General features: G+C 39.4%; 1 protein-coding gene across 50 annotated transcripts; it reads left to right on the top strand.

Moving 5' to 3' along the window:
* Positions 1-6: 6 nt before the first annotated feature.
* Positions 7-25,117, top strand: LOC132041609 (uncharacterized). 50 transcript variants are annotated; one of them, XR_009411159.1, is made up of 7 exons: positions 7-347; positions 2,713-2,760; positions 13,336-13,383; positions 14,601-14,795; positions 17,347-17,400; positions 18,034-18,120; positions 20,337-20,624. XR_009411159.1 is itself a non-coding variant. In XM_059432309.1 (4 exons), the coding sequence occupies exons 1-4, from the start codon at positions 311-313 to the stop codon at positions 20,531-20,533; spliced, it is 336 nt and encodes a 111-aa protein (XP_059288292.1). In that variant the 5' UTR covers positions 7-310; the 3' UTR covers positions 20,534-20,624. The 50 variants fall into 50 exon arrangements, 3 of the variants coding, with proteins under 3 accessions (XP_059288292.1, XP_059288291.1, XP_059288290.1); XR_009411138.1 differs by having other exon boundaries at positions 12,859-13,383; XR_009411135.1 differs by having other exon boundaries at positions 7-356.
* Positions 25,118-26,650: the final 1,533 nt, after the last annotated feature.

Below are 26,650 nucleotides of genomic sequence, written 5' to 3'. Positions count from 1 at the left end.
TTTTGGGCCAAGAGATGTCTGTTTGTTTACCTTCAGTTCCTTGTTTATTTTATTTTACACAAAATTGGATATGAATTGTTGCATAGAGAAATGTGTATGCATGTATAAATACTTCCTTTTGCACTTAGTTTAAATTTTATTGAAAACATTTAGGAATAGATACCTTGCTAACTTGTTCTCTCCTTTTTTGTCCTCTGCGTTGCATGAGATTCTACTAGGACATTTGGGCCACTCCTGTACATGACTTTGTTGGGCCAGAGGCCCAACACTTTTCTTTGATTGAGTCCGAGCGATAGAAAGGGAAGCAAATATGATGAAGGCCCATCCATGGGTGAAAATGGAGGCTGGTGGGTTTGGTAGGCCCACCAGTTTAATTTTCTTCCTTTTCATTTATGTTTATATGTTATCTATGTATATGTAAACAAACTATGTGAAATATTGAAACCCTTATATATGTTAGGACTTAGAAAAAGCTTAGTATTTTAGGAAAGTCAACCTAAAAAATCATTTTTTGAACACGGTTAACATAGCATAAAGAAAAATGGTAGTTTTACCTGATGTTTAAACTCGGAAGTTGATTTTTTAGGACATGATCAAGTTAAATTAGCAAATAAAATGGGATCTTCTCCTAAGTATGAATTCGGGTCAATATAAATGTTTTTATTAAAATTAGTAAGCAGCAAATTTTGGACTTTCCATCCTTGATAAAAACTGGTAAATATTTGTTGGGCCTTAAGCCGTAACAAGGAATGAAAATGCTTAATTGTTTCCATTTAAAACTGAATCTGGATTGAAAAAATAAGTTGACTTCAAAATGCTTTTATGATGGTAAAGGAACAACTTGCTAGACTTGGGCTAGTTTGTTGAAATAAGAGGTTAGCATATTTTGGATATTTTCAGAGACTAAAAATGATTCTGGATTTTTGAAATTGGAGGAAATTTGAGACTGTTTGGGCTTGGAAGCCCAGAACCCGTTTGGACTGGAAACGTGAAAGAAAACATATTGGGCTGTTTTGTTTGAGATAAGATGGAATCTAGACTTGGCATGTGGTCTGACCTTGTGGGCTTCAATAAATAAAGTGGACTCAAATAAAAATTCTTATATTTTCTCTCTCTATATATATACATATAAAATCGGAGATGTACTCCATATTTTTATATATATGTATAATAAAATCCGTAAGAACTAAACTCATTTTGTTAGGACTAGACTAGTAGCGACTCTACTCGGGAGAAATCCTGGGTGTTCCTAGTCCGACAATAAAGTGAGTTGAACACTTTAAAAGGATTTTTCGAACTCGAAAACCCCTTTTCTAAGGGGACTTTTTTGCCAATTTTTTTTTGGATTAATGATATGAATAAATGATAGCTTTGCAAGAAAGAAAAACATTTTTAGCAAATATTCACAAATATATCACACACTGAAGCTCATAGGTCAACCATATTATACAGATCTTTAATACTAGGGTGCGTAAAACCTTCATTAGGGGATCACCAGAACCTTTACCTCGAACTTTGGTACCAAAAGATTTCTCTCTGGCTTGAAAAATCTTTTTTACCCAGTTTTCCTAGTTTTCCTTAAATAAATTAGGTGGCGACTCTAAAATATTAAAATCCAATTTAGAACAGCAAGAACCTCAAAGTAGCTTTTATGCACCGGCGTAAAAGTGAACCGTAACAGTGGGTACTATTGGTCAACCATTTAGCATGATGCAATCATGATGGCTAGATCTTGTGACAATGCAAATGTTACGCCTCTCGTTTTCGTCGTAAGACAGTCCTTGACTTCCTAGTGATTTATACCCTAGTATGGAGGTTTGTACCTGGGTTTTTGAGATATTAAGTGTCTTACCTCGTGTATACCGAAGTACAAGTATATGTTCCTTGCAATGCGATAGGATTAAAAGTTAAACAAATCGAATCGATGCGAGTCGGAGTGACTCAGGGAATCTGCAGAAACCGGTCCACTTTGACGAGCAAAGGGATGGGCCGTTGACATATCCACGAGGCATCGTTCCCCCACCATCGACATGTCGTAGCATCTGAACTTTCAAGCCGCAGAACGACGGAGCAAGTCGACGGTCGTCGACACGTCGATGAGCCATCGACCCTCTCATCAACCCGCACCGCTGGATCCTTTTTGTTCCACTTATATATATACCCCTCACGTTTTATTTCCTCATTTTTCATTCCCCAACCATAGAAAACCCTAAAATATTTCCTCTCAACATTTTCCATTAAATCAGTGAAGTTTTACCAAGATCCGAGCCCCGTGAACCCGAGCTAGTGAAGGTAAAGTTATTCCTAGGGTTCCATTGAATTTGTTGAGCTTAGGAGTTGGAGTTGAAGTTGATTTTTGGAGTTCTAGTCCCTTCAATGTATGTATAAGATTCTTATCTTTGTTTTAGTTAATTATCAAGAGTTTTAGTGATTTAAGGTGAAGGAGATGGTGTTGTGGAGGCATAAACTAGTTTATTAGTATGGTTGCTTTATGGGCTGATTTTGATTAGATTTTTGGAAGAGATTCTTACTTGCTTATGTTGCCATATAATGTTATTATTGTTGTTGATGTTTGGGTTGAATTGGAAATTGAGGGATTGTTAGGTTTACAAAGGAAATGCTGTCCGAGATTCGTTAAGTTCCTCTCATACTTGAATTGGATAGTAAGTGATGTACATGGTCTAATTGTGGCCTATGTTATCTTGATTGTAGACTTGCGAGTTCAAGAAGTAGACGTTGGACGATTAGATACGCTTCAAGGTATGTTAAGGCTATCTTTTATTTCATTTTGGCACGGTTCTTATTATATGAGCGAACAAACGAATGAATGAGCTTCCATATTACTCTACTCTTAGAAGCATTAGGAGTACCTTAGTCTTTGATGTCCCTATACCTCTTTTTATGATTGTTCCTTCTGTTCTTGGGTTTTGAGATCTTGTATATTGATGATGTTAGTCCAAAAGATGTCTATCGGAGGTAGTACGACCTTATGTCACTCCGAGAGTTTTATTTACTCATTTTACTTATGCATTGCATTCATTTATACATATGTCCATTGACCCATGACCGGAAGGCGTTATATACACGTATATTATATGTATATGGGATATGGGGAAAGGGATAGGCATTATATATGCATTACCACCTGATCAGCTGGTGCACAGTGATGATGATGATGGCCACAAAAGGCCGATGAGATATGATATATGGATCGAGTTGTACGTTCCTCAGCACTAACATATGATATATGGATCGGGATGTACGCTCCTCAAAGACTAACAGTTATACTATGACCTATGCATATCATATGCCCTCAGAGGCACTCTCAGTTATACAGAGTTGTACATATACTTTCAGACGTTTAGTCACAGATGTATTCAGATAGTTGGATTGGCTTCCATGTTTCAGATATCTTTCATGATCCTTATGTACTTATTGTTCTTATGCCTTACATACTCGGTACATTATCTACACTGATTCCCCTATTGCTCGGGGGGGGGGGGGGGGGGCTGCGTTCATGCCCACAGGTTTAGGTAGATAGACAAGCGGTCCAGCTATGTATGACTTCCACTCAACAGTAGTCTGTGTGCTTCACTTGGTTCGGAGCTGCAGATCATTTTTGGTATGCTATTTTTGACATATATATATATATATATATATATGGGTACGACGGGGCCCTGTCCCGTCCTTTCTATAGCTTTGTATTCTTCTAGAGGTTTGTAGACAGTTGTATGTAGTTAGGATGTTGTATAGCCTTGTCGGTTCTTATTCTTTTGATATACAACATATGTGGCAACCTAGTCGGCTTGCATTGTTATTTTCAGCATATATGTATACAGGTGGTTATGAGTTCTTGATGCCGAGTTCATATATATATATATATATATGGGCCACCCTTTTATTCGGTGATATCCAGGTACGAGTATGTCACACCCCATTTCCGGTAGGGTGTGATGGGCACCGACCACCCCACTTAGGACCGAGCGAACCTCGGTCATAGCACTCGTAGTCATAATGGGCCCCTAACCGGCCATAAACGCGTGATGAATTTTTTTTTTTTTTTTTTAAAACAATATACAGTATACCTTTCAAATCAACCTAACTTGCGACTGTACAAAATCTGTAATATCATGTATACAATACGACGGCTTATAGAGCCACTCACAACTGACGTCTTAGACACACGACTCTGTCTGCAAAGTCTCTAACATGATCAGATACCATAACATATGTATACCCTGACTCCGCAACACTCCGGAGAAAATGGAGCTCGCCACTCATGCTGGAACACCTTACGCTGTGTCTTGACTCACACAGGTACACGCGGCATGAACGCAGCCCCCGAAGAAAGGGGGTCAGTACGGAATATGTACTGAGTATGTAAGGTACAGAAAGCAGCATAAAGCATGAATATAAACATCATGGGATCATAGCACAGAAAATGGGGTAAGAAGGTAACCTGTTTCTTTTTGTTTAAAAAGTCTCTTTTCATAGGAGTCGAAAGTAGGACCTATATCGGATCACGTCACCTCATCTCATGTCACGTCATGTCGTAGCGTATCGTATCATGTCGTAGCGTATCATATCGTGTCATTGCGTATCATATCATACCGTAGCGTATCATGTCGTGGCATAGCGTGTCGTGGCATAGCATAGCGTGTCATGTCATAGCATAGCGTGTCATGTCATATCACGGCGTTTCATGTCATATCATAGCATATCATGGCATAGCATAGCATATCATAGCATATCACATCATGTCATGTCATAGCACCGAACAACGTCGGCTCGCCCACATAGCGCCGAAATACCTCGGCTCGCCCATATATCCCGCGTCCGGGATGATAAGCCAGCTGACCAGGTGGCAATGAAACATAGTTCCCTTCCCATTTTTCATGTATCCCTACCCCCACCCCATGTTCATATACATATCCTTGTCATCATAGAATCATGTTCGTCGTTTTAGTCATAGAAGCTCTTGAAATCATCAAATTTGGTTTTTTGGAAAAAAAATGAATATTTTGGAAAACATTTGCAAACCTTTTTTTTTTGGAAGAAATCATGCGTTAAAGCCATTACTTCTAGCTTTTGAAAATGAAATCGTTATGGAAACGTTTAGCACATCTCACGTAATTACAATCGTGGTAGAAACGTATCGTCGACACATTCGTCATAGGCATTTCTCCATATTTGACGTCATTGTTACCAGTATAAGCCATATTCATCGTTTCAGGCATAAAGGCTTTCGACCTCTTAGACTTTGGTCTTTGCAACACATGGACCTCCTGGAGAACATTTACGAATCTCTGGAGGGAATACTTGTCTTAGAATCCTAGGCTTAATAAAGTTATCTAGCAAGGTTTTAGGACATTAGATGCCCAAGTCGGTGAAAGTTGCATATATTCAAGCTACCTTTCCAATGAAACATAGCAAGTGTAGTTCAATTCTATTGAATGAATAGTGATCAAATTCAAACTTAGGTTTCTAGAGATTGAGTAGCCCCCGAGGCTCGTGTTCATACCTATTATGTCTAGGACATGCCAAAGAAGAAAGAGTAAAGCCTTACATACCTTTTCCGCTTCTTGCACTTCTCCGAATTCACGCTCCAAATTCGCCAAAATCTACATTTTGGTCACATTTACCAAACAGTAATTAGTGCATTTAGAGATTGAATCTTAAGGTACTACTTGTCTACCGAAATTTCGGCAGCACTTCCCTTGTACATACACCATCCCCAAAATTCAACTTAGCCAATCTCAATCAATAACAATCCGGGAATTCAATCCGGCCAATCTATCAACAACAATGCCAACAATCATTCTAGCAACACTTCAATATTCAATTCAACCCAAAATCTTCCAAATACCATAAGAATTCCAACAATACATTTATTTCTTTCAAACTCGTAAACTATCTCAACAATTCCATAAGTTACTAACATCATTTTCATCAACTCAAACGACTATATTAAAATTACATTATGTTCCAAATCAGCCCACAACAATTATGATTTCCATTTGAGTCATCAAACCTTCATTTTCATCACATAATCTACAACAATCAATCACCAAAATACTATATAAAATGAGTTCATTATATTCTACCAAAAACAGTCCCTATACACGGCCAACATCAACATGTGTAATTTCATCAATTTCATTCATTTTCTACACATCACAACAACACACAAACATGCTAAATTCAATTAACTCTCCATTCCTACACAACCACACACACTCACGGCCAAGCTTCAACTTCCATATCTTTGTGAATTTCATTCACTTCTACATATCTCAACATGTACAAATCATGCATAACATATAGAAATAAGGATTAGTTCTCACCTTTTTCCTCCACTTCTTCACTTGGCTAGAATTGGTAACTTGTATGATTATGAGTTTTTCTTGTTCCAACAATTATCCCATGTTGTAGAGGGCCTTCCAATGAGTTGAAAGCTTGAAGAAAACACCCTTCATGGTCACCTATATGGGGCTGGTTCGGCCAGCCCCTCAAAGCCGTTTCCCTCTTTTTTCTTTTTTTTTCATCTTTTTTCTTGAACTTTCTTGAAGGTAAATGAATTGGTCTTGGTTTTTTTTCATGACATAGATATATATATATAACCATAGGCACATGACTTAGTCATGTGCACTCTTTGGACGTTTTTCCCCTTCCTTTTTCTTTCTTTTTTTTTCTCAAATTTTCTAGAAATTTCCTTAAGTGAAAATGACAAAGATGACTTAATTATCATCTTTTGCTCCCATAAGTAATAACCACATGTGGCCCTATGGCCCACTTACATAATATGACCACCTAGTCATTATTTTCATGCAATGACCAACTTTCAATAATTAACCTTTGGCCCCAAATTTTTCTCCTTAATGCTTCCTTCCAATAAAATCATAAACCATTTGTCGTCAAACAAAGTCGAGAGATAACCTTGTCCATAATTCTTCGCAACCAACTTAAAATATTCCGACGTGCGAATTGCGAGATATAACAGAGTATAAGGGTGTCTGGTCAGTAGGGGTCAGGCACTCGTCATGACTCATCGGTTTGGGTCGTGACAAAAGTGGTATCAGAGCAGTTCCGTCCTAGAGTTGTCTATAGACCGTCTCTAGTAGAGTCTTCTTTAAGGGTGTGTTGTGCACCACACTTATATACAGGAGGCTACAGGACATTTAGGATGTTGTCATTCTTTCTCTCTTAGATCGTGCGATAGAGCCGTGTGTTAAGAGTTCACCTTCTAATAATTCATTCTGATTTCAGTGATGCCTTGAAAGAAAGCTACAGCTGCCTAGAAGGGCAAGGGCGTGACCGGTGAGGCTACTAGCCGTGCTCAGCGGACTACCAGGGCCCGGGGCAAGTCTCAGAGTGAGACCCCATCTCAGACTTCACATATCCCGCCTCCAGCACCTGCCCCAGTGCCTCCAGTCCCTCAGCCAGATGCACCGAGTCAGGATATGCGGGATGCTATATAGTTGTTGACTAGATTGGTAGCCGCTCAGGCTCAGCGTCAGGGAGTTGGTGTTGATCAGGCAGACCGAGCTAGTAGTGCGAGGGTTAAGATTTTTCTTGGTTTAGATCCCCCAGAATTCTCCGTGTTGAGGCTAAATATGGACCTCCAGGACTTTATTGATAGCATGCAGAGGACTTTGAGGGTTATGCATGCTAATGAGGTTAAGTCAGTGGAGTTGGCTTCTTATAGGCTCCGTGATGTTGCAGTGCAGTGGCATCAGACATGGGAGCTATCTAGGGGAGAGGATGCCCCTCCAGCCATTTGGCAAGAGTTTTCAGATGCCTTTATTCGTCATTATTTGCCGCCAGAGGTTCGGTGGGCTCGAGCAGATAGGTTTTTACATATTCAGCAGGGCAGTATGAGTGTTCGAGAGTATAGTATGCACTTTGATTCATTGGCTAGATATGCCCCAGCTATGGTGGCAGAGATGGAGGATCGAGTTCACTGTTTCGTGTCGGTCTAGGGCCACATTTGATTGATGAGTGTATGACAGCTGCGTTGCAGCCAGATATGGATATTTCGCATATACAGGTATATGCACAGGATTTGGAGGATCGTAAGCGTCAGCGGAGGATAGAGCGTCAGGTTGACCTGGGCCATGGTAAGAAGGTTAGATGTTTAGATATTGCTGGTGAGTTCAAAGAAGGACAGAGACAGCAGTATTCCCGGTAGCCATTCCATTCAGCGGTAAGTGCACCTCCGTTGTTTTTAGGCCAGATATTTGATCGGTCTTCTTATTTCAAAGCAGGTCACAGTTCCAGAGCTTCGGGCTCTCAGCACAAACTGGAGTCAGGCCAGGTAAGAACACCTTTTCCACGTTGTGGCCAGTGTGGTAAGCTACACGCTGGACAATGTTGATTGGGATCAGATGCTTGTTATGCTTGTGGCTAGTCAGGTCATATGATGAGGGAGTGTCCATCAAGATGTGGTGTAGGTATTGTTTAGCCTACAGGGTCCGTAGCTGGTTCTTCTTCATCTGTACGCCCTTCAGGGCACGGTTCTCAGACACCAACCGAACGTAGTAGAGGAAGGGGTGGAGCATCTAGCTCGAGCGCTCCTCAGAACCTCATCTATGCATTAGCTGGTAGACAGGATCGTGAGTCGTCTCCTGATGTTGTTACAGGTATATTATCAGTTTCCTCCTATGATGTATACGCACTAATTGACCCAGGTTCCACCTTATCATAGGTTACTCCATTTGTTGCTGGCAAGTTTGGGATAAATCCTAAATCGATTAAACCTTTTAAGGTGTCTAAGCTAGTTAGTGACCCAGTCATTGCTAGGCGAGTATATCGAGGCTGTGTAGTTATATTTTGTAATCACCATACCATAGCGTACTTGATTGAGTTAGATATGATTGATTTTGATGTTATTATGGGTATGGATTGGTTGGCTTCCTGTTATGCTAATGTTGATTGTAGAACGAAAGTAGTATAGTTTCAGTTCCCAGATGAGCTAGTATTAGAGTGGAAGGGCAATGCTGCTTCGCCGAGGGGTAGGTTTATGTCCTACCTTAAGGCAAGGAAGATGATCAGAAAAGGGTATATCTATCACCTGGTTCGGGTTCAGGATGTACAAATAGAGTTACTGACCCTTCAGTCTATCCATATGGTTAATGAGTTCCCAGAGGTGTTTCCAGATAAGCTTCCAGGCATTCCGCCAAAGCGGGAGATTGATTTCACTATCGATCTATTACCCGATACTCAGCCAATATCCATTCCTCTTTATAGAATGGCACCTGTGGAGTTGAAAGAATTGAAGAAGCAGCTGAGGGATTTACTCGAGAAGGGCTTCATTAGGCCCAGTACATCATCATGGTGAGCACTGGTATTATTTGTAAGAAAGAAGGATAGCTCCTTGCGAATGTGCATTGAATACAGACAATTGAATAAAGTGACTATAAAGAATAAGTATCCACTTCCAAGGATTGATGACTTATTTGACCAACTGGAGGGTGCCGGATATTTTTCAAAGATAGATTTGAGATCAGGGTATTATCAGGTTAGGGTGAAGGAGGAAGACATTCCGAAGATGGCATTCAGGACTAGATATGGGCACTATGAATTCTGTGTCATGTCATTCGGGTTAACTAATGCTCCAGTTGTATTCATGGACTTAATGAATTGTGTATTTAGACCCTTACCAGATCTGTTCATGATTGTGTTTGTAGATGATATTTGGTTTATTCTTCGTCAACGGCTGAACATGCAGATCATCTACGTGCAATGCTTAGAGTTCTTCGAGATAGAGAGTTATATGCGAAGTTTTCTAAGTGTGAATTTTGGTTGAACTTTATGGCTTTTCTTGGTCACGTTATTTCAGATGAAGGCATTAGAGTGGATACTCAAAAGATTGAAGTTGTGGGGAGTTGGCCAAGCCCCATGACACCAAAGGAGATACGCAGTTTCTTAGGTATGGCAGGATGTTATAGGAGGTTCGTAGAAGGATTTTCTTCTCTTTCAGCCCCGTTGACCAAGCTGACTCAGAAATCAGCTAAGTTCCAGTGGACGGATGCATGTGAACGGAGGTTTCAGATATTGAAGGGCAAGTTGACCTCAGCACCTGTCTTGACTCTTCCAGAGGGAACAAATGTCTATGTGATGTATTGTGATGCTTCAGGTATTGGATTGGGTTGTGTATTAATGCAACACGGTAAGGTTGTTGCTTATGCTTCTAGACAGCTGAGGAAGCACGAGAAGAATTATCCAACCCATGATCTTGAGTTAGCTGCAGTGATCCATGCCTTGAAAATGTGGAGGCACTACTTATACGGTGTTCATGTTGATATTTATACAGACCATAAGAGCCTTCAAAGACATTTTTAAGCAGAAGGACTTGAACTTACGTCAGAGGCGATGGCTAGAGTTACTAAAAGATAATGATGTTGATATTCTGTACCATCCTGGAAAGGCCAATGTAGTAGCCGATGCTCTTAGTCGTAAATCCATGTGCAGCCTATCATATGTGCAGCTAGAGAAAAGAGAGATAGTTTGCGAAATTCATCAGTTAGCGAGCCTTAGAGTTCGGTTATTAGACCAAGGTGATACAGGAGTTACTGTTCAGGACACAGCGGTGTCATCATTGGTAGCTGAAATAAAGAAACGTCAGTACGAAGATCCTATTTTAGTTCATTATCGAGATACAGCGCCTCAGAAAGAAAAGACACCCTTTGTGACTATAGGGGATGGAGTACTCAGGTATCAAGGCAGATTATGCGTTCCTAATGTTGCAGGGCTTCATCGGCAGGTTATGAGGAAAGCCCACTATTCCTGTTATTCTATTCACCCAGGCACAACAAAGATGCATCATGATATCAAGGAAGTTTATTGGTGGGATGGTATGAAGAAGGACATAGCAGAGTTTGTCGCTCAGTGTCCAAATTGGTAGCAAGTCAAGATAGAGCTCCAGAAGCCCGGAGGTCTATTATAGGCTATTGAGATTCAAACATGGAAATGAGAGGTAATTAATAGGGATTTCATTAAGGTTTTGCCCCGTACTCTGCGGAAGCTTGATTCAATATGGGTCATAGTTGATAGACTTACAAAGTCAGCCCATTTTCTGCCTGTCAGAATTACCTATTTAGCGGGGGATTATCCAAAGCTCTACCTTAGAGAAATTGTACGACTTCATGGTTTTCCTACATCCATTATTTCAGATAGAGGGGCGCAGTTCACAGCTAACTTCTGGAGATCTTTTCAGAACAAATTGGGGACTCAGGTGAGTCTTAGTACTGCATTTCATCCGCAAACCGATGGATAAGCTGAACGTACTATACAGACACTTGAGGATATGCTGAGAGCTTGCGTACTTGATTTTCAAGGTAGCTGAGATGATCATTTACCTCTTATTGAGTTTGCATACATTAACAGTTACCATTCCAGTATCCAGATGGCTCCTTATGAGGTTTTATATGGGCGGAGATGTAGATCACCTATAGGATGGTTTGAGCTTAGAGAAAATTAGCTAGTTGGCTCAGATTTTGTACAGCAAGCAATCGACAAAGTGAAGGTGATTCAAGAAAGGTTATTAGCGCCGCAGAGTCGACATAAATCTAATGCAGATAATCGGCGACACAAGTTAGAGTTTGAGATAGGTGATTGGGTCTTCCTGAAAGTCTCGCCTATGAAGGGAGTGACGAGATTTGGCAAGAAGGGTAAGTTGAGCCCTCGATACATTAGGCTATATAGAATCATTCGCACAGTGGATAAGGTAGCATATGAGTTAAAACTACCTTCTGATTTAGAGTCTGTGCATCCGATATTTCATGTATCCATGCTCCATAAGTGTATAGGAGATCCCTCAAGATTTGTACCAGTAGAGGATATCCAGGTGACTGAGCAGTTATCCTATGAGGAAACCCAGTAGATATATTGGATAGACAGGTTCGTCGATTGCGAACTAAGGATGTGTCTTCTGTTAAAGTGCTTTAGAGGAATAATAATGTAGAAGAAATGACATGGGAAGCAGAAAATGATATGAAGACCAGATATCCACATCTATTCTCATCCTCCGAAGAGGTTCAGAATTCAGGTATGTGATATACTTATGGCTAATTTATTTTGGTCGTGTGAGGCCATGGTTGTTACTGTCTTGTGTAGCTCTGTGATTGGTCGTGTGAGGCCATAATGTGATATATTATTTTAGAGTGTGGCCCTGTGTGGCATTATTTTGGGTTGCTGTGTACAGGTTGGATTGATATATTGACAGGGGAGACTCTGCTAAAATTTTCTTAACTCATGACTTGTATGAACATTCAAGGACGAATGTTTCTGGGGGAGGGGGGAGGGGAATGTTAAGCCTCTCGTTTTCATCGTAAGACAGTCCGTGACTTCGTAGTGATTTATACCCTAGTACGGAGGTTTGTACTCGAGTTTTAGAGATATTAAGTGCCTTACCTCACGTATACCGAAGTACAAGTATATGTTCCTCGCAATATGATAGGATTAGAAGCTGAACGAATCGAATCGACGCGAGTCGGAGTGACTCAGGGAATATGTAGAAACCAGTCCACTTTGACGAGCAAAGGGACGGGCCGTCGACATGTCGATGAGGCCGCGTTCACCCACTGTCAAAGATGCCGCAGCCTCTGAACTTTCAGGCCGCAGAACGACGGAGCAAGTGGACGGTCGTCGACACGTATACGAGCCGTCGACCCTCTCGTCAACCCGCACCATTGGAACCTTTTTGTTCCACTTATATATATATATATATATATATATATATATATATATATATATATATATATATATATATATATATACCTCTCACGTTTTATTTTCTCATTTTTCATTCCCCAAACTAAGAGAAACCCTAACATATTTCCTCTCAACATTTTCCATTAGATTAGTGAAGTTTTACCAAGAATCGAGCCCCGTGAACCCGAGCTAGTGAAGGTAAAGATATTCCTAGGGTTCCATTAAAGTTTTTGAGCTTAGGAGTTGGAGTTGAAGTTGATTTTTGGAGTTCCAGTCCCTTCAAGGTATGTATAAGATTCTTATCTTTGTTTTGAGTTAATTATCAAGAGTTTTAGTGATTTAAGGTGAAGGAGATGGTGTTGTAGAGGCAAAAACTAATTTGTTAGTATGGTTGCCTTATGGCTGATTTTGATTAGATTTTTGGAAGAGATTCTTACTTGCTTTTGTTGCCATATGATGTTGTTGTTGTTGTTGTTGTTGATGTTTGGGTTGAATTGGAAATTGAGGGATTGTTAGGTTTACAAAGGAAATGTCATCCGATATTCGTTAAGTTCCTCTCATACTTGAATTGGATAGTAAGTGATGTACATGGTCTAATTGTGGCCTATGTTATCTTGATTGCAGACTTGCGAGTTCGAGAAGTAGATGTCGCATGATTAGACACGCTTCAAGGTATGTTAAGGCTATCTTTTCTTTCATTTTGGCATGATCTCTATGATATGAGCGAACAACGAATGAACGAGCTTCCATATTACTCTACTCTTAGAAGCATTAGGAGTACTTTAGTCTTTGATGTCCCTATACCTCTTTTTGTGATTGTTCCTTCTGTTCTTGGGTCTTGAGATCTTGTATATTGATGATGTTAGTCCAAAAGATGTCTATCGGAGGTAGTACGACCTTATGTCACTCCGAGAGTTTTATTTACTCATTTTACTTATGCATTGCATTCATTTATACATATGTCCATTGACCCATGACCGGAAGGCGTTATATACGCGTATATTATATGTATATGGGATATGGTGAAAGGGATAGGCGTTATATATGCATTACCACCTCATCAGCTGGTGCACAGTAATAATGATGATGATGATGATGGCCGCAGAGAGGCCGATGGGATATGATATATGGATCGGGGCAACGTTCCTCACACTAACATATGATATATGGATCGGGCTGTACGTTCCTCAACACTAACAGTTATACTATGACCTCTGCATATCATACGCCCTCAGAAGCACTTTCAGTTATACAGAATTGTACAGATACTCCCAGATGTTTAGTCATAGATGTATTCAGATAGTTGGATTGGCTTCCATGTTTCAGATATCTTTCATGATCCTTATGTACTTATTGTTCTTATGCCTTACATAATCGGTACATTATCCGTACTGACTCCCCTATTGCTCGGGGGGTTGCGTTCATGCCTGCAAGTTCAGGTAGACAGACAGCGGTCCAAATTAAGAGACTTCCACTCCGGCGGTAGTCCGCGCTCCACTTGGTTTGGAGCTACATCATTTGGTATTATTTTTGACATATATATATATATATATATATATATATATATATATATATATATATATATACATGTCAAAAATAGCATACCAAAAATGATTCCAGTCCTCCAAACCTTTCTACAACTTTTTATTCTAGCAGCTAGAGGTCTCGTAGACAATTGTATATGTCCGATGTTGTGTAGCCTTTTCGGCTCTTATTCTTTTGATGTACAGCATATGTGGCAACCTAGTCGGCTTGCATTGTTATTTTCAACATATATGTATACAGGTGGTTGTGAGTTCTTGATGCCGTGTTCATGATGTTATTCTTGCAAAAGTCAATATTGTTCAGTCGTATGTCATATGGCCAACCTCTTATTCAGTGATATCCAGGTACGAGTATAAGGGTGTCTGGTCAGTAGGGGTCGGGCACTCCTCATGACTCATCGGTTTGGGTCGTGACAGCAAACGACAAGGGGTATTCGCAAAAAGGCATGAGATGCCTATGAACTTTGTGCTAGAGGTGGAACTGTTTGATGTATGGGGGATTGACTTCTTGGGTTCATTTGTGAGCTCTGGTGGAATGAGGTACATTTTGTTGGTTATTGATTATGTCTCTAAATGGGTAAAAGCAGTGGCTTTACCCAACAATAAGGCAAAGAGTGTCATGGGTTTTACAAGAAGAACATTTTCACTCGCTTTGGCACCCCGAGGGAAATTATCAGTGATGGTGGTTCTTGTTGACACCTAATTTTTGCCCTCCAATAATTTTATTTAATTACTCAAAGTTCTTGAGTCACAAACGGAGTGAAACATACATTTTTACAAGGCAAAAATGATTTTACAAAATTGTTTTGGTGCCATTTTGCCATTTTATTTGGCAAAATATCATCAAGTATACTATTGTATTTCATCTTTTATATTTAGTATATTTTCAAGGATATTTAAATATTTATCAAAATTTTAATTCAAAATGGTGAGAACAATTATTGAATTAATTGTTTAAAACAATTCAAGGGACAATTGATAAATATTTTTCTTCGTTAATAAAGAAAATTGATTAATTGAATGAATAATCAATTATGTCTCAATTTTACAAATTGATTAACTTTAATTGCATTTGCTTTCAAACGGCTAAAATTGAAATTGTTGATTTTATTCAAGTGTTAATTTGGGTCATAATTGAAACGATTAATTGGTTGCTACATGCTAAAAATGGCCACAATTGAAATAATTAATTCATCCCTGCATTGTTTAAATTCAGCTACAATTGAAAATATTAGATTCAGGTTTTTATGGCCATAATCGATTTTAAATTGTGGCCACATTTACACAATGTGGCCAGTATCTTCATTTTTCTGTTGAACGCGAAATTGGGCCAGGCCCAATTCCATCCGATTGGTGACCCGGCCCACCCCCACACTCTTCTATGATATACCAAACAAACCCCCTTAAGGGTTTTATTGGTTGAAGAGGTTTCCTCTTCAGAAAACCCTAACCACCCCAAAGAATTTCTCTCTCCACCGCGTCATATAGTGTGGAAATAGCAATGATTTAGCGTGTGTTGCTTTACTCAGTCAATGTTTGACTAATTCGGGCAAAACATTAAATGTTTGACTATAAACCCTCTTTTCTCTTACTTTTTCTGCGATTTACGGTCATACAAGGACGAACTCCTTAAATATCTCTGTCATTTTGTCCTCTAATTCTACGGATTCCTATTGGTTTATGTTCAAACACAAGGATTCAAAGAGAATCAAAAATCCCTTTCCAAAACCATAAATCCCACATCAGTTGGGAACAAAAATTTTGGGCTTTTTGGGGTTGTATTAAAAGAACCCCATTTCTACCATTTGACACACACACAAGTTCACATATTTTCACAGAAAGAAAACTTGAGACTTGAAATTGAGCGAGTGATCGACTAAAATTGGACATTTGCACATGTTACATCCCGTATTTTCATTCAACATAGACATGACTAAGTTGAGGTGGACGAATGCACTTAAACATGAGGAATGAGATTTTGGGCAAATAAAGATGAGCTGTTTGCTTACCCGATGTGCTTGCTTCACCAACTTACTTCGCGTTCTACTTGATTGAGCTACCTAACACATGTCACAATTATTAAATGAGGACGAGACATGTGTTTAACAAGGGATAGGAAATCAGCAAGTAGCACTCCAATTAAGCAAGTAGGTGACAAGTAGGTGCATCACCTACTTGCCAAAAGAAGCTAGAGAGGGGCAGCCAAGAGGGGCATTATAAGGCTGAACTCTTCATTTCGTTTTACATATTTTCCGACCTTAAAATGAAGAGAGGAACCCCTGCAAACATTCTCCCAGAGCTTCACACAAACCCTAGGTGATTTCGAGTGAAATAAAGTGATTCTTGTTCCGAAAAACCTAGACTGCTTGCTAGTTTCTCTTGTAGCTACGTTGGGGCACTAATTTCAGATAAGGAGGCCCTAGGTTTTGTGGGTTTTACTCAGTTCTATGTAAGTGTAAGCTTCTTCTTCCCCTATCTAAGCTTCTACGAGTTGTAGCTCGATTAGACAGACTAGAACTTGTAAGTTTCGAAAGGATTAGCATGCTATTGTTGTTGCGTCATTTCTAGCCTATTGTGAAATTGATTTTAATTTGAATTCATGGTTTATTCACATGAGGAGAGGTTTAATTATATACTGTTGGTTGTGTTGCTCGATTTGAAAGAAAAGATAAGTCGAAAACGTACTTTTAGTAATTTGAAAAATCAATTTGGAGTGGTTGTAATTGTTGAGCTGTTATAAGGTCATTTTGATAATGTTTTGTGGCTATAAATCAGTAGGAATAACTTGAGTCTGTTGTGGTTGCTAATTCTGGTTATTGTTGAATGTTGTAACGCGTGGACAGATTTGGAGCATTGTGCGTGTGGGTTGTTTCGAGTTGTTCTTGGACCTTGTTTTGGCTAGTTCTTGATGTAGTAACTTAGATATGTTGTTGTTGATATTGTTCTGGTTGTTTTTAGAGTAGGTTTGAATTTGAGGGAAGTAAACAATATAGGGGAAATGCTGTTCAATTTTCTGGAAATAAGCTACTAGCTTAGAAATACGTTTTAAGCTTTTCTGTAGCTTAACCATAGTTCTAACATCTTAATATAGGTCGAAGTACTTTGGGAAGCATATACATATTGAGTGATGGATTAAGCGTCAAAGGTATGTAATGGCTATCCTTGGTTTTCTTGGCATGATCCGTAGATAATAAGTGTTTAAAGAAAGAGAACTATTGTTTAGAGCTGTCATAAAGGTGTAACAATTCTAGATGTGATATTGTACTTTTCGAGGGATTTCTATCCGCTCCTTAGTTCATTGTTAATAGAAGAGTCAGAAAGAGACATGTTGACATCTCCATCTATTTTAGTTTACACATGATGTATACATATATATTTTTCTTTAGCCTGGACATTTGGTCAGTGAGATATTTTCTTTAGCCTGAACACTTGGTTAGTGAGACAAATTGCCTAGCCGATGGGTCAGTGAGACAGATTGCCTGGCCCACGGGTTAGTGAGACAGATTTCCTGGCTGACGGGTCAGTGAGACAGATTGTCTGGCCTTATGGTCAGTGAGATATATGATACTATTATATTGCATTTCATATGACACAGATCAGGTGAGATATTCGGGGCATTCTTAGGCCTCCAGATTATATTCTTTTCAGTTCAGTTTCAGTTATCTATTACCTTACATACGCTATACATTATTTCGTATTGACGTCCCTTTTGCCGGGGGCGCTGCATTCATGCTTGTAGGTACAGATAGACAGACTAACCAACCTCCCCAGTAGACAGGACCTGATATCAGCTGATTAGTGAGCTCCCTTTGTTCGGAGTCGCTAGGCCTTTTGGGGTCTTACTTTTGTGATAACAGACTTGATGGTAGGGCCCCGACCATGATACAACTATGTGTTCTTTAGAGACTTGTAGATGAGTCCTGTATAAAGTGTGCCAGTGTAATAGTCTTGTGAGCCTTGTATATCTCTATTTTGGGCACTGTTGGTTTTATATGATCATAGCTGCCTCGCTAGCTTGCTCAGTTATGTATATATGTGTTGGGTGTATGTGCCCCGTTCAGATGAGAAATCCAGTCTTTATATATATATATATATATATTCAAAATGCAGCCTTGCCGGCTTATTGGTAATGTCTGCGTGCAGGTAGGCCCTGTCGGCCTAAGTTGAGCGTCACCCCTTCAGAGTTACAGATTTAGAGTAGTTCGCTAGGGCCGAGTGTGGCATCGGGTGCCCGCCACGCCTCTGTAGATTTGGGGCGTGACAAACTTGGTATCAGAGCAAGTTTGTCCTACGGAGTCTATAAGCCATGTTTAGTAGAGTCTTATTTATGGATGTGTTGTGCACCACATTAAATAAACCAGAAACTGCATGTTCCAAACTCGAAAAAAAATTCGTTGATGCACAGTGAATAGACTAATGAAGAGCACGAAGTATATGGTATTTCAATAAGTAAGGAATGACATTTGATGACCCTAATTAAGATTTCAAAGACATTCGAGGTAAGAGAAGAAAGTTTGCCAAGAGAAGGCAAGGCATACGATAGGTATCGAAAAGGAATTACGAGTAACAAGTTAACGATGACTTAATGATGTTTTGGAGAAGAGGTATAATGTCCCTTAGATTGTTAATGAGGTGATAAACAAGTGTTAAGAAGGTTCCATAAGGATTGGAGATCAAACGAGTCGACGAGATTGAGTTCGGAAGAACTGGGCATTATACGGCCCAACATACCGGCCGTATAAATTGTACTCGGCCGTATGTTTGGCCGTATAATCAACCCGATAGCGCGCCTCACCGGACCAAATCTACGGCGTACATACGGTCGAGTGAAATTTATACGGACCGTATGTTGGTCCGTAGATTTGGAGCTGGACAGATTTGAGTATTATTAACAAGGGGTCTAAGTTATTTCATTTCATTTCCCCTTCACACCCCTTCTCTCTAGAACTCTCTAGAACATTTCTCCACACTTCTCCCACAAGAATTCAAGAGATATTAGCGATCAACTTCATCAAACCAAGAGAATTAAGTGTAAGAAACCCATTAAAGTTCATCCAAGACAAGGAATCCAAATGAAGGTGAAACTAGGGTTTTGCTCAAGTGAAGTGTTTCCACTCAAGGTTCATTCCTACACCATCTAAGGTAAGTTTTATGGTATTTCCATGTTGTTTAAGGTATTGAGAAGTTGAAACACTTGGATTGTAGAAGGATATAGAAAATGGGTCATGAATGTGGGAATAGTATCATTTTTGAGTAATAGCTTGGATTGAGTCATGATTCTTGATATGTTACGATTATGGTTATGTTATAAATGATGTTAAGAACATGAGATAGACATTGTATATGAATGAATGTAATCGTGTGCTATGACCATGGATATGGATGATTGGAAGTAAATTGAGAAGTAAGGATAATGTAGGTGAATAAAGACTATTGTTATGATGTTGTGAATGTTATTATTGATGTTTGGGAGTTGATATATGATATGGAGGAAGTCGTATAAATAAAGGAGAGGCTGTCCAATTTTCTCTAGCTTTAGTCATGTATGCTAAGCTATCTATTTTCTAATGATAGTATAACTCTAATGAAGGTAGAAACGTGAGCATTGAAGGAGAACGTGCAAGCGATAGAATAGTTGAACGGAAAGGTATGTAAGGCTAACCCTTCTTTCATAAGGCATGGTCCCTTGGCCAAACATCTAATTTTTCTATGAGCCTATGATGTCCTCCAAATGATTCTATCTTTAAAAGCTACTAAGCTCATGAATCACTATATGTTACGATTGTACTAAAATTCCTCCTATGATGAGTAATCCTCTAGGGATGGATGTAATGAACGATGATAGTATTAATGAGGAATAAAAGTATGATTTAGCTATATGGCTCACCTAGATGTAAATGTAAAAGTATGATAAGAGGTGCCCGAGTGGGTTAGCACTGGGTGCCCGTCATGGCCCTCCGGTTGGGTCGTGACACTGCAGGGCATTTAGGAGTTGGTACCTTTCTTTTAGATCTAAATCGCGCTGTAGAGCTGCGTCATAGGAGATTTAACTTAAACTTACCATTTTGTGCTTGTATACAGAGATGCCGATAACTAGAAGACTACACCTGGCCGGAGAATTGGTACGGCAGCTGGTGAGGGAAGTAGTAGGTCACACCCAGCAGATGGGGCCCAGCCCGAGGCCCAGAATGAGACCCCTTCGCAGCCCATATCAACTCCTCCACTACCTGAGGAGATTTCGAGGGAGGCAGCACCTCCAGTACCCCCTCCCGCACTGACATATCAGGATCTTAGGAGTGCAGTGCAGCTATTGACGCAGCTTGTAGCAACTCAGAGGCAACCGAGAGCACCTGTTGGTGCAGGACCCACTGAGGGGCCTGGCAGTTTAAGGGTTCGTGAGTTCCTTGCACTTGATCCCCCAAAGCACACAAGGGTTAAGTAGGACGAGGACCCACAAAACTTTGTTGATTAGCTTCATCGTATTTTTGGGGTGATGCTACTAAGACTGAGGCGGTAGAGTTAGCGGCTTTCAGGCTTCGTGATATAGTTGTCTTATGGTATGAGGGGTGGGAGCATACTTAAGGTCCTGAGGCACCTCCAGCGCGTTGGTCTGAGTTTTACGAGGCCTTCTTAGACCACAATTTGTCGTTGGAGATACGAAAGGCTAGAGTCGATCAGTTTTTTATTGTTCAGCAGGGTAGTTCTAGTATTCGTGATTATTTCCTCCAATTTGATTCCTTGGCCAGATACGCTCCATCCTTTTTTGATTCATCGAGGGCCAGGATTCACAGGTTTATAGCAAGGCTGTACCCCGATTATGTTGAGGCTTGTACCACTGAGGTGGTGAATGATAGTATGGATCTTGCTCGTATTTAGGCATTCGCGCATAATTGTGAGGATCATAGACATCAGCAGCGGGTGACCGAGAGGATAGAGAGGGAGCATCATAACAGGGCTAGGTCTGCTGGTCAGTAAAGTGATAGTCGAGGGAGTTTCAAACACCAGTATTTGGGATTTTTTGGGTTCTATATAAACAACCCCTTTTCTACCATTTGACACACACAAAAGTTCACATATTCCCACACAAAAAAAAAAAAAAAAGTTGAGACTTGAAATTAAGCGAGTGACCGACTAGAATTGGGCATTTGCACTTTTTAAGTTTTGAGTACAAGTCTAGTTTTATTTATTTTTCATTTAGTGGCTGATTTGGGGCTTTGAGGAGCAAAAGGATCTTCAATTCCAAACCTCGATCAAGGCTGCACTTGAAAAAGGTAAATTTTCTTCCTTATAGTTATTTTTTCAATTATAGTTTATTTGTCTGTGTTTAGCATGTTTTGTGTTTATCTAGTTTAATTATGTGTTTGTTAGGATAGTTTAAGTTATTAGCATGTTTTATATGCTAGTTTAGTCTAATTACTGTGTAGTTAGGCATATGTTAGATTAGTTTAGTTATTGAGTATGCTTATATGCTTGTTTATGTGTGGTTTACTGCTTGATGATGTGTTTGATAGAATAATTTAATTATAAGTATGTTTAGACGTGTTTAACTTCTGCTTAACTATGTGTTTATTAGATTAGCTTGAGTATTAACATGTGGTGTTTAGCATACTCCCTATTTGTTTAGTTACTGTTTAGTTTAGTTCAAGAATATGTTAGCATGTTTTTTGTATGCTCTATATGTTTGCTAATTATTGGGTTAGCTTAGTCTAGTAGTAGTTGTTAGTTTTAATATGTGCTTAAGCCTGTTCCAGTTTAAGTCAGTTTGGTTTCATGCATATTTAGTATATGAGGGTGTTAGTCAGTTTAGCTTTGATATATGAATCAGTCTACTTTGAGTTATGAATCTATCATCAGTGAAACTGATCGATTTAGTTTAATGGATCAACATATAAGTTAGTTTGCCTCAACTGGTGAAGTTGTACTAACATGTGTTATATAAGCTTGAAATTGGTATGTTAAATCAGTTTAAATACAATCACCATGTAATCGGTATTTGTCTGGCTATGAATGGCTGTGAGGGTTAAGCGTTTTGCCATTGTCAAGTTAAACTAAACTGCGTCAATGTTTTCCCCACAAGAATATCCAATAATGGTTAAAATTGTTCAATCTACTAATCTGTGCCTTTATGTTTGAATATTTTAATCCTACTTAAGCTATTGTCTCTGCCTTACGTAAAGTTGCCAGAGTATGATTAACCTCTGGATTTGAAATCACTGCTTATATACTCGGTATTGGTCATAATCACAAGAACACCAGTAGTCTTTACAGTCTGCATATGTTGAGGGATTTAGTTTGAATATCAAAGGGCATGATCAAGTTTGTGTGTGCTCATACTCATTTGTTCCTTTAATCCAACTTAGCCCACATCCTCTATGATTAGAAGACAATGTCTAGGTTTTGATTCAACTAAAACTGAGTGGCAATGGGACTCTATGGTTGTCATAAGCTGAGCATATCCTCTATTATTTTTGTGATGTGATTACTATGATAGAAAGTGGTTAACAAGACTCATCTATAGACAATGAATCTAATTAGAGTTTAGGTGTAGTTTAAACCAACTTGTCTTCTGCCTTATTTATGACTATCACACATTGGAAATCCCATCTTGCATATTCTATGTGATTGCTATATGTATACATATGTTTATTGACCTGGATTTGGGTTCAAATTTGCATCTGTAAAAGATGGTTGTGACAAGAAGTCCTACAACTACTTGTATATTAAAATTTGTCTACCATTAAGTATTTAACCAAGAGATGGGAATTGAAAAGAAAAAATGTGAAATTGGAAGTGTGTTCTATCCACCTCATGATTACTTAAGTCATTATGAACCAATATGGATGTCAAACAAGCTGTTAATGACCACCTTAAGCATAGACAGGGCCTGAGAGGCTGTCACTTGACATATGAAGAGATGGGAAGTGATATCATAGGGCTAAGGGTGCAGGAAAGGCTTTAAGTATCCACTCAGCCTAGTACTACTTACTCTAGATTGTTGGGGTTCCATTCCATCAAATTATAAGGTTATGGGACCATTCAAGGTCTGGACAGTTAGAACAGATGAGAGCTTTGAAAAATTGTGTCTAAAAAAGGAAAAGGAATGAACTCTATATTGCTGGGATATGTGTCTTTAAGGGTTTGATGATATTTTTTGTCATGTCTGATAATTGAAATAATTTAAAATCAAGAAAATCGATTTATGAAGAGTGAATTTGACCAATTTGGATTTGCATATATCCTGTCTATCTGTTATGAGTGTTCAACCTTTTCCTCATAACAATGCTCTATGGTTAAACCTTTATATCACTTGTCAAGTCATTTTAAAACTCCATGTGTTATAAATCACATGTTGCTTCTGACTTGGTTGAGTTCAGGTGTTCTGGGAAGAAGTCATTTAGAGTGATAAGGATATGGAAGGATTATAGGGTGATTTCTGGGTGTATAAGTTGTTCGTGCAGTTGGTAGGGTGACGGTGCTTAGACGGATAACAGGGTTAGTGTGAGCAGGTTGTAGTGCTTGGTATTATGGCACGGAGTGGGTAGTTTCGGGGATTTGGGTAATGTTGATGGGCAGTGGAGTATGGCGTGATGTACCAATATGGGGAGGTCCATCAGCAAGAGGATTTTGGGTGGGCAGTATGGTTCCAATAGGGTAAGTGGAAAGTGGTCAGGTAGTGGGGAACTCATAGATGGAAAGGGCGGAGGAGGCCTCCTTGCTTCAACAGATGTTTCCTTAGCCGCATAGGCCGATTCAGCTCTCGCTACCTTCTTTTGAAGGTCAGCAACTTTCTCAAATATCATGGCGATTACATCCTCATAATGCATCGCCCCTTTCAGGTCTGGGGATACGGAATCCTTATGGCGAGTACGTTCTTATCACTTTCACCTTTTGAAGTACCAGCCATTTTTTCTTTGCCTTTGTCTTGTTCATACTGTTGCGACTTTGGATCTAGTGAAGTAAGCTAGCATAACGCGACAAGGATCATCCCTTTTTATAAGAAAAGAAAAACTCAAAGGCAAACAATGTTAGCATGTTTAGGAAATAATAAACAATACAGGATATCACACATAATTTGCAAGTAAGCATACAAAGCGTAGAAAATTCATGTATTCGATCCAAATGCTTGATTGATCCGCCATTCTGAGGTTTTAGTATTTTGGCCCTTTGAATGTTTTGCGGATTTTGGTTAGGGAGTCTTTGGTTGACTTGCTTCTCGCAATATCATCGGGACTTTACCCTTTGAGTGATCCTCTTGATACTTTAAGTTTGTTAATCTGGTCCTCATAATGATTAGGAGAAATGAGTGTAATTATCGATCACATAAGAAATTGGTAGTAGCTGCAACTGAGATGAGCGTGGTTATGGTGGTAGACGAATCATGAATGTAAGGAGGTGCTGCAGAAAGCCTCTTTTTTTAACATGTAACCTCTTGATTCACTTTTCCCCCCCAGTCATAGTGTTTGAAAGTCATGACTGGCACCCAACTGTAAGGCCAAGCGCCTACCCATAATATCTGTCATACATTGCTTAAAACACCTAGGCCGACAAGGCCTATATATACGAGAGATCGATGAGTAGAGATTATGTCAACCATCATTAACTTGCGAAGCATGGCCACCATGAGGATGCATAAGTCATAGCCAGGCCAATAAAGCCATACCAAAAGCTGTACATACTAGCCATGAGCCGACAAGGCTATACATAAGAAACCTGTACGATGACACATGTCTACGAGCCTTTAAGCGTGCACCTAACTAACATAACAGTAGGGACAGGGCCCTGCCATACCCAAAATATACATAAATACAGTGCATACCAAAATGACAGCAAAGAATGTTCTGAAGTAGTGGAACTCACCGGTCGACCGCGAGAGCTGGAGCAATCTGCGATGGGTACGTCGATGGCGTAGTCGAACTGCGTACATGAATGCGGCGTCACACGCAAGGGACGTTAGTACGGAAAGTGTACCGAGTATGTAAGGCAGGATAAACATAACATAAAGATAACAGAAGTATAGATAACATGAGAAATGAAAATTGAAAGGAAATAATCTGGAACCTGGATGCCTCTGACGGCGTATATTATGCATGCAGACTCTATTACATATACATATACATATACATATATAGGCCTCTGTGGGCTAGTATCATATCATATATGTTAGTTTTTGGGGCTCATCTCATCATATAACATGTCCAACTGCAGTGCTGTAATTGCACACTAGTGCCATTCCCGTCGTTTAAAGCCTGAGGTGTTATAATATACATATATAGCGTATATTAGTGCCTTGCGTGCATGTTATAGCCGGAGGTGTTATAATATACATATACAAATACAACGCACATTAGTGCCATGCCCACCGGTTACAGCCCGAGGTGTTATCATATATATATATATGTGTGTGTGTGTGTGTGTGTGTGTGTGTGTGGATTATGGATTAGCAATACATATATATATGATGTATGAAACATATGGACCAAGGCATTCGGGGTGACGTAAGGTCAGTATCCCCCAAAAACATTATGGAGCTAACATGAACATCATCAAGCATTGGCGAGATACAAGAATATACATACATATTATTTCATAGCCTTTCATGATTTTGGGATTTCTCATAAACATCAAGATGGGACATCTATCTTACTTAACATAATATGGAAGGAAGAAACATGGACATTCTTGGGACTTAGAGTAGAATCATTTTTTTTTTGGGACATTTGATCACATATACGTGTAGTTGGACTCAAGCCATAGAAGAAAGCAGATGAATAAGCCTTAACATACCTTTGTGACGCTTGGCTTGCTTGCCACAACAACCCACTCGTTATGCTTCAATCTCGACTTATAACCATAGAATAATGCTTTTATCACAATTTGTCAATCCTAATTTTACATATCTAAGTGACGGGTAATTTCTACAATAATTCGGATAGCATTTCCCTTGTTTTCCTTTACATTGCCAAGTTCGTAACGATCATAATATTAACAACCCAACCTAATACAAGTTTATACATTGCAAATCCCAAATAGTAGTTCGTTACATCAAGCGACAAGCTCGGCTTATGATTAACAATGTTACGCCTTCCTTCCCCAGTTCATTAATGGCAAAAATTTCATGATAATCACATTTCCAACATCAATCAATAGCTACAAGCACCATGCAACCCTCTTCAACACAATTTATCAAGCTACTAAGTCAATTACCAAAACTCAAGTCAATTTCATGAGTTTCCAACTTTATGATCACATTCAAACCAATTTATTCGATTGCGTATAGAAAGGGATGAGTTCTTACCTCAATTGTCTCAATCAATCACTTCCCTGTCAATTTGGTCTACCACTACCCCTCGATTCGAATAAGTGGGAAGATGATGATGCTACTTTTACGAACGCTT

This window comes from Lycium ferocissimum, unplaced genomic scaffold (assembly GCF_029784015.1).
Source record: "Lycium ferocissimum isolate CSIRO_LF1 unplaced genomic scaffold, AGI_CSIRO_Lferr_CH_V1 ctg10904, whole genome shotgun sequence".
Taxonomy (NCBI): Eukaryota; Viridiplantae; Streptophyta; class Magnoliopsida; order Solanales; family Solanaceae; genus Lycium; species Lycium ferocissimum.
This window is presented reverse-complemented; position numbering and strand designations above follow the sequence as displayed.

Bases quoted from the DNA above. Each gene is read 5' to 3' on its own strand.
- LOC132041609 (XM_059432307.1), top strand. From the start codon at position 2,538: ATGTTGCCATATAATGTTATTATTGTTGTTGATGTTTGGGTTGAATTG. The intron at 2,761-17,346 runs GTATGTTAAGGC...ATCTTAATATAG, and splicing joins ACGATTAGATACGCTTCAAG to GTCGAAGTACTTTGGGAAGC. The intron at 17,401-20,336 runs GTATGTAATGGC...GCTTGTATACAG, and splicing joins TGATGGATTAAGCGTCAAAG to AGATGCCGATAACTAGAAGA.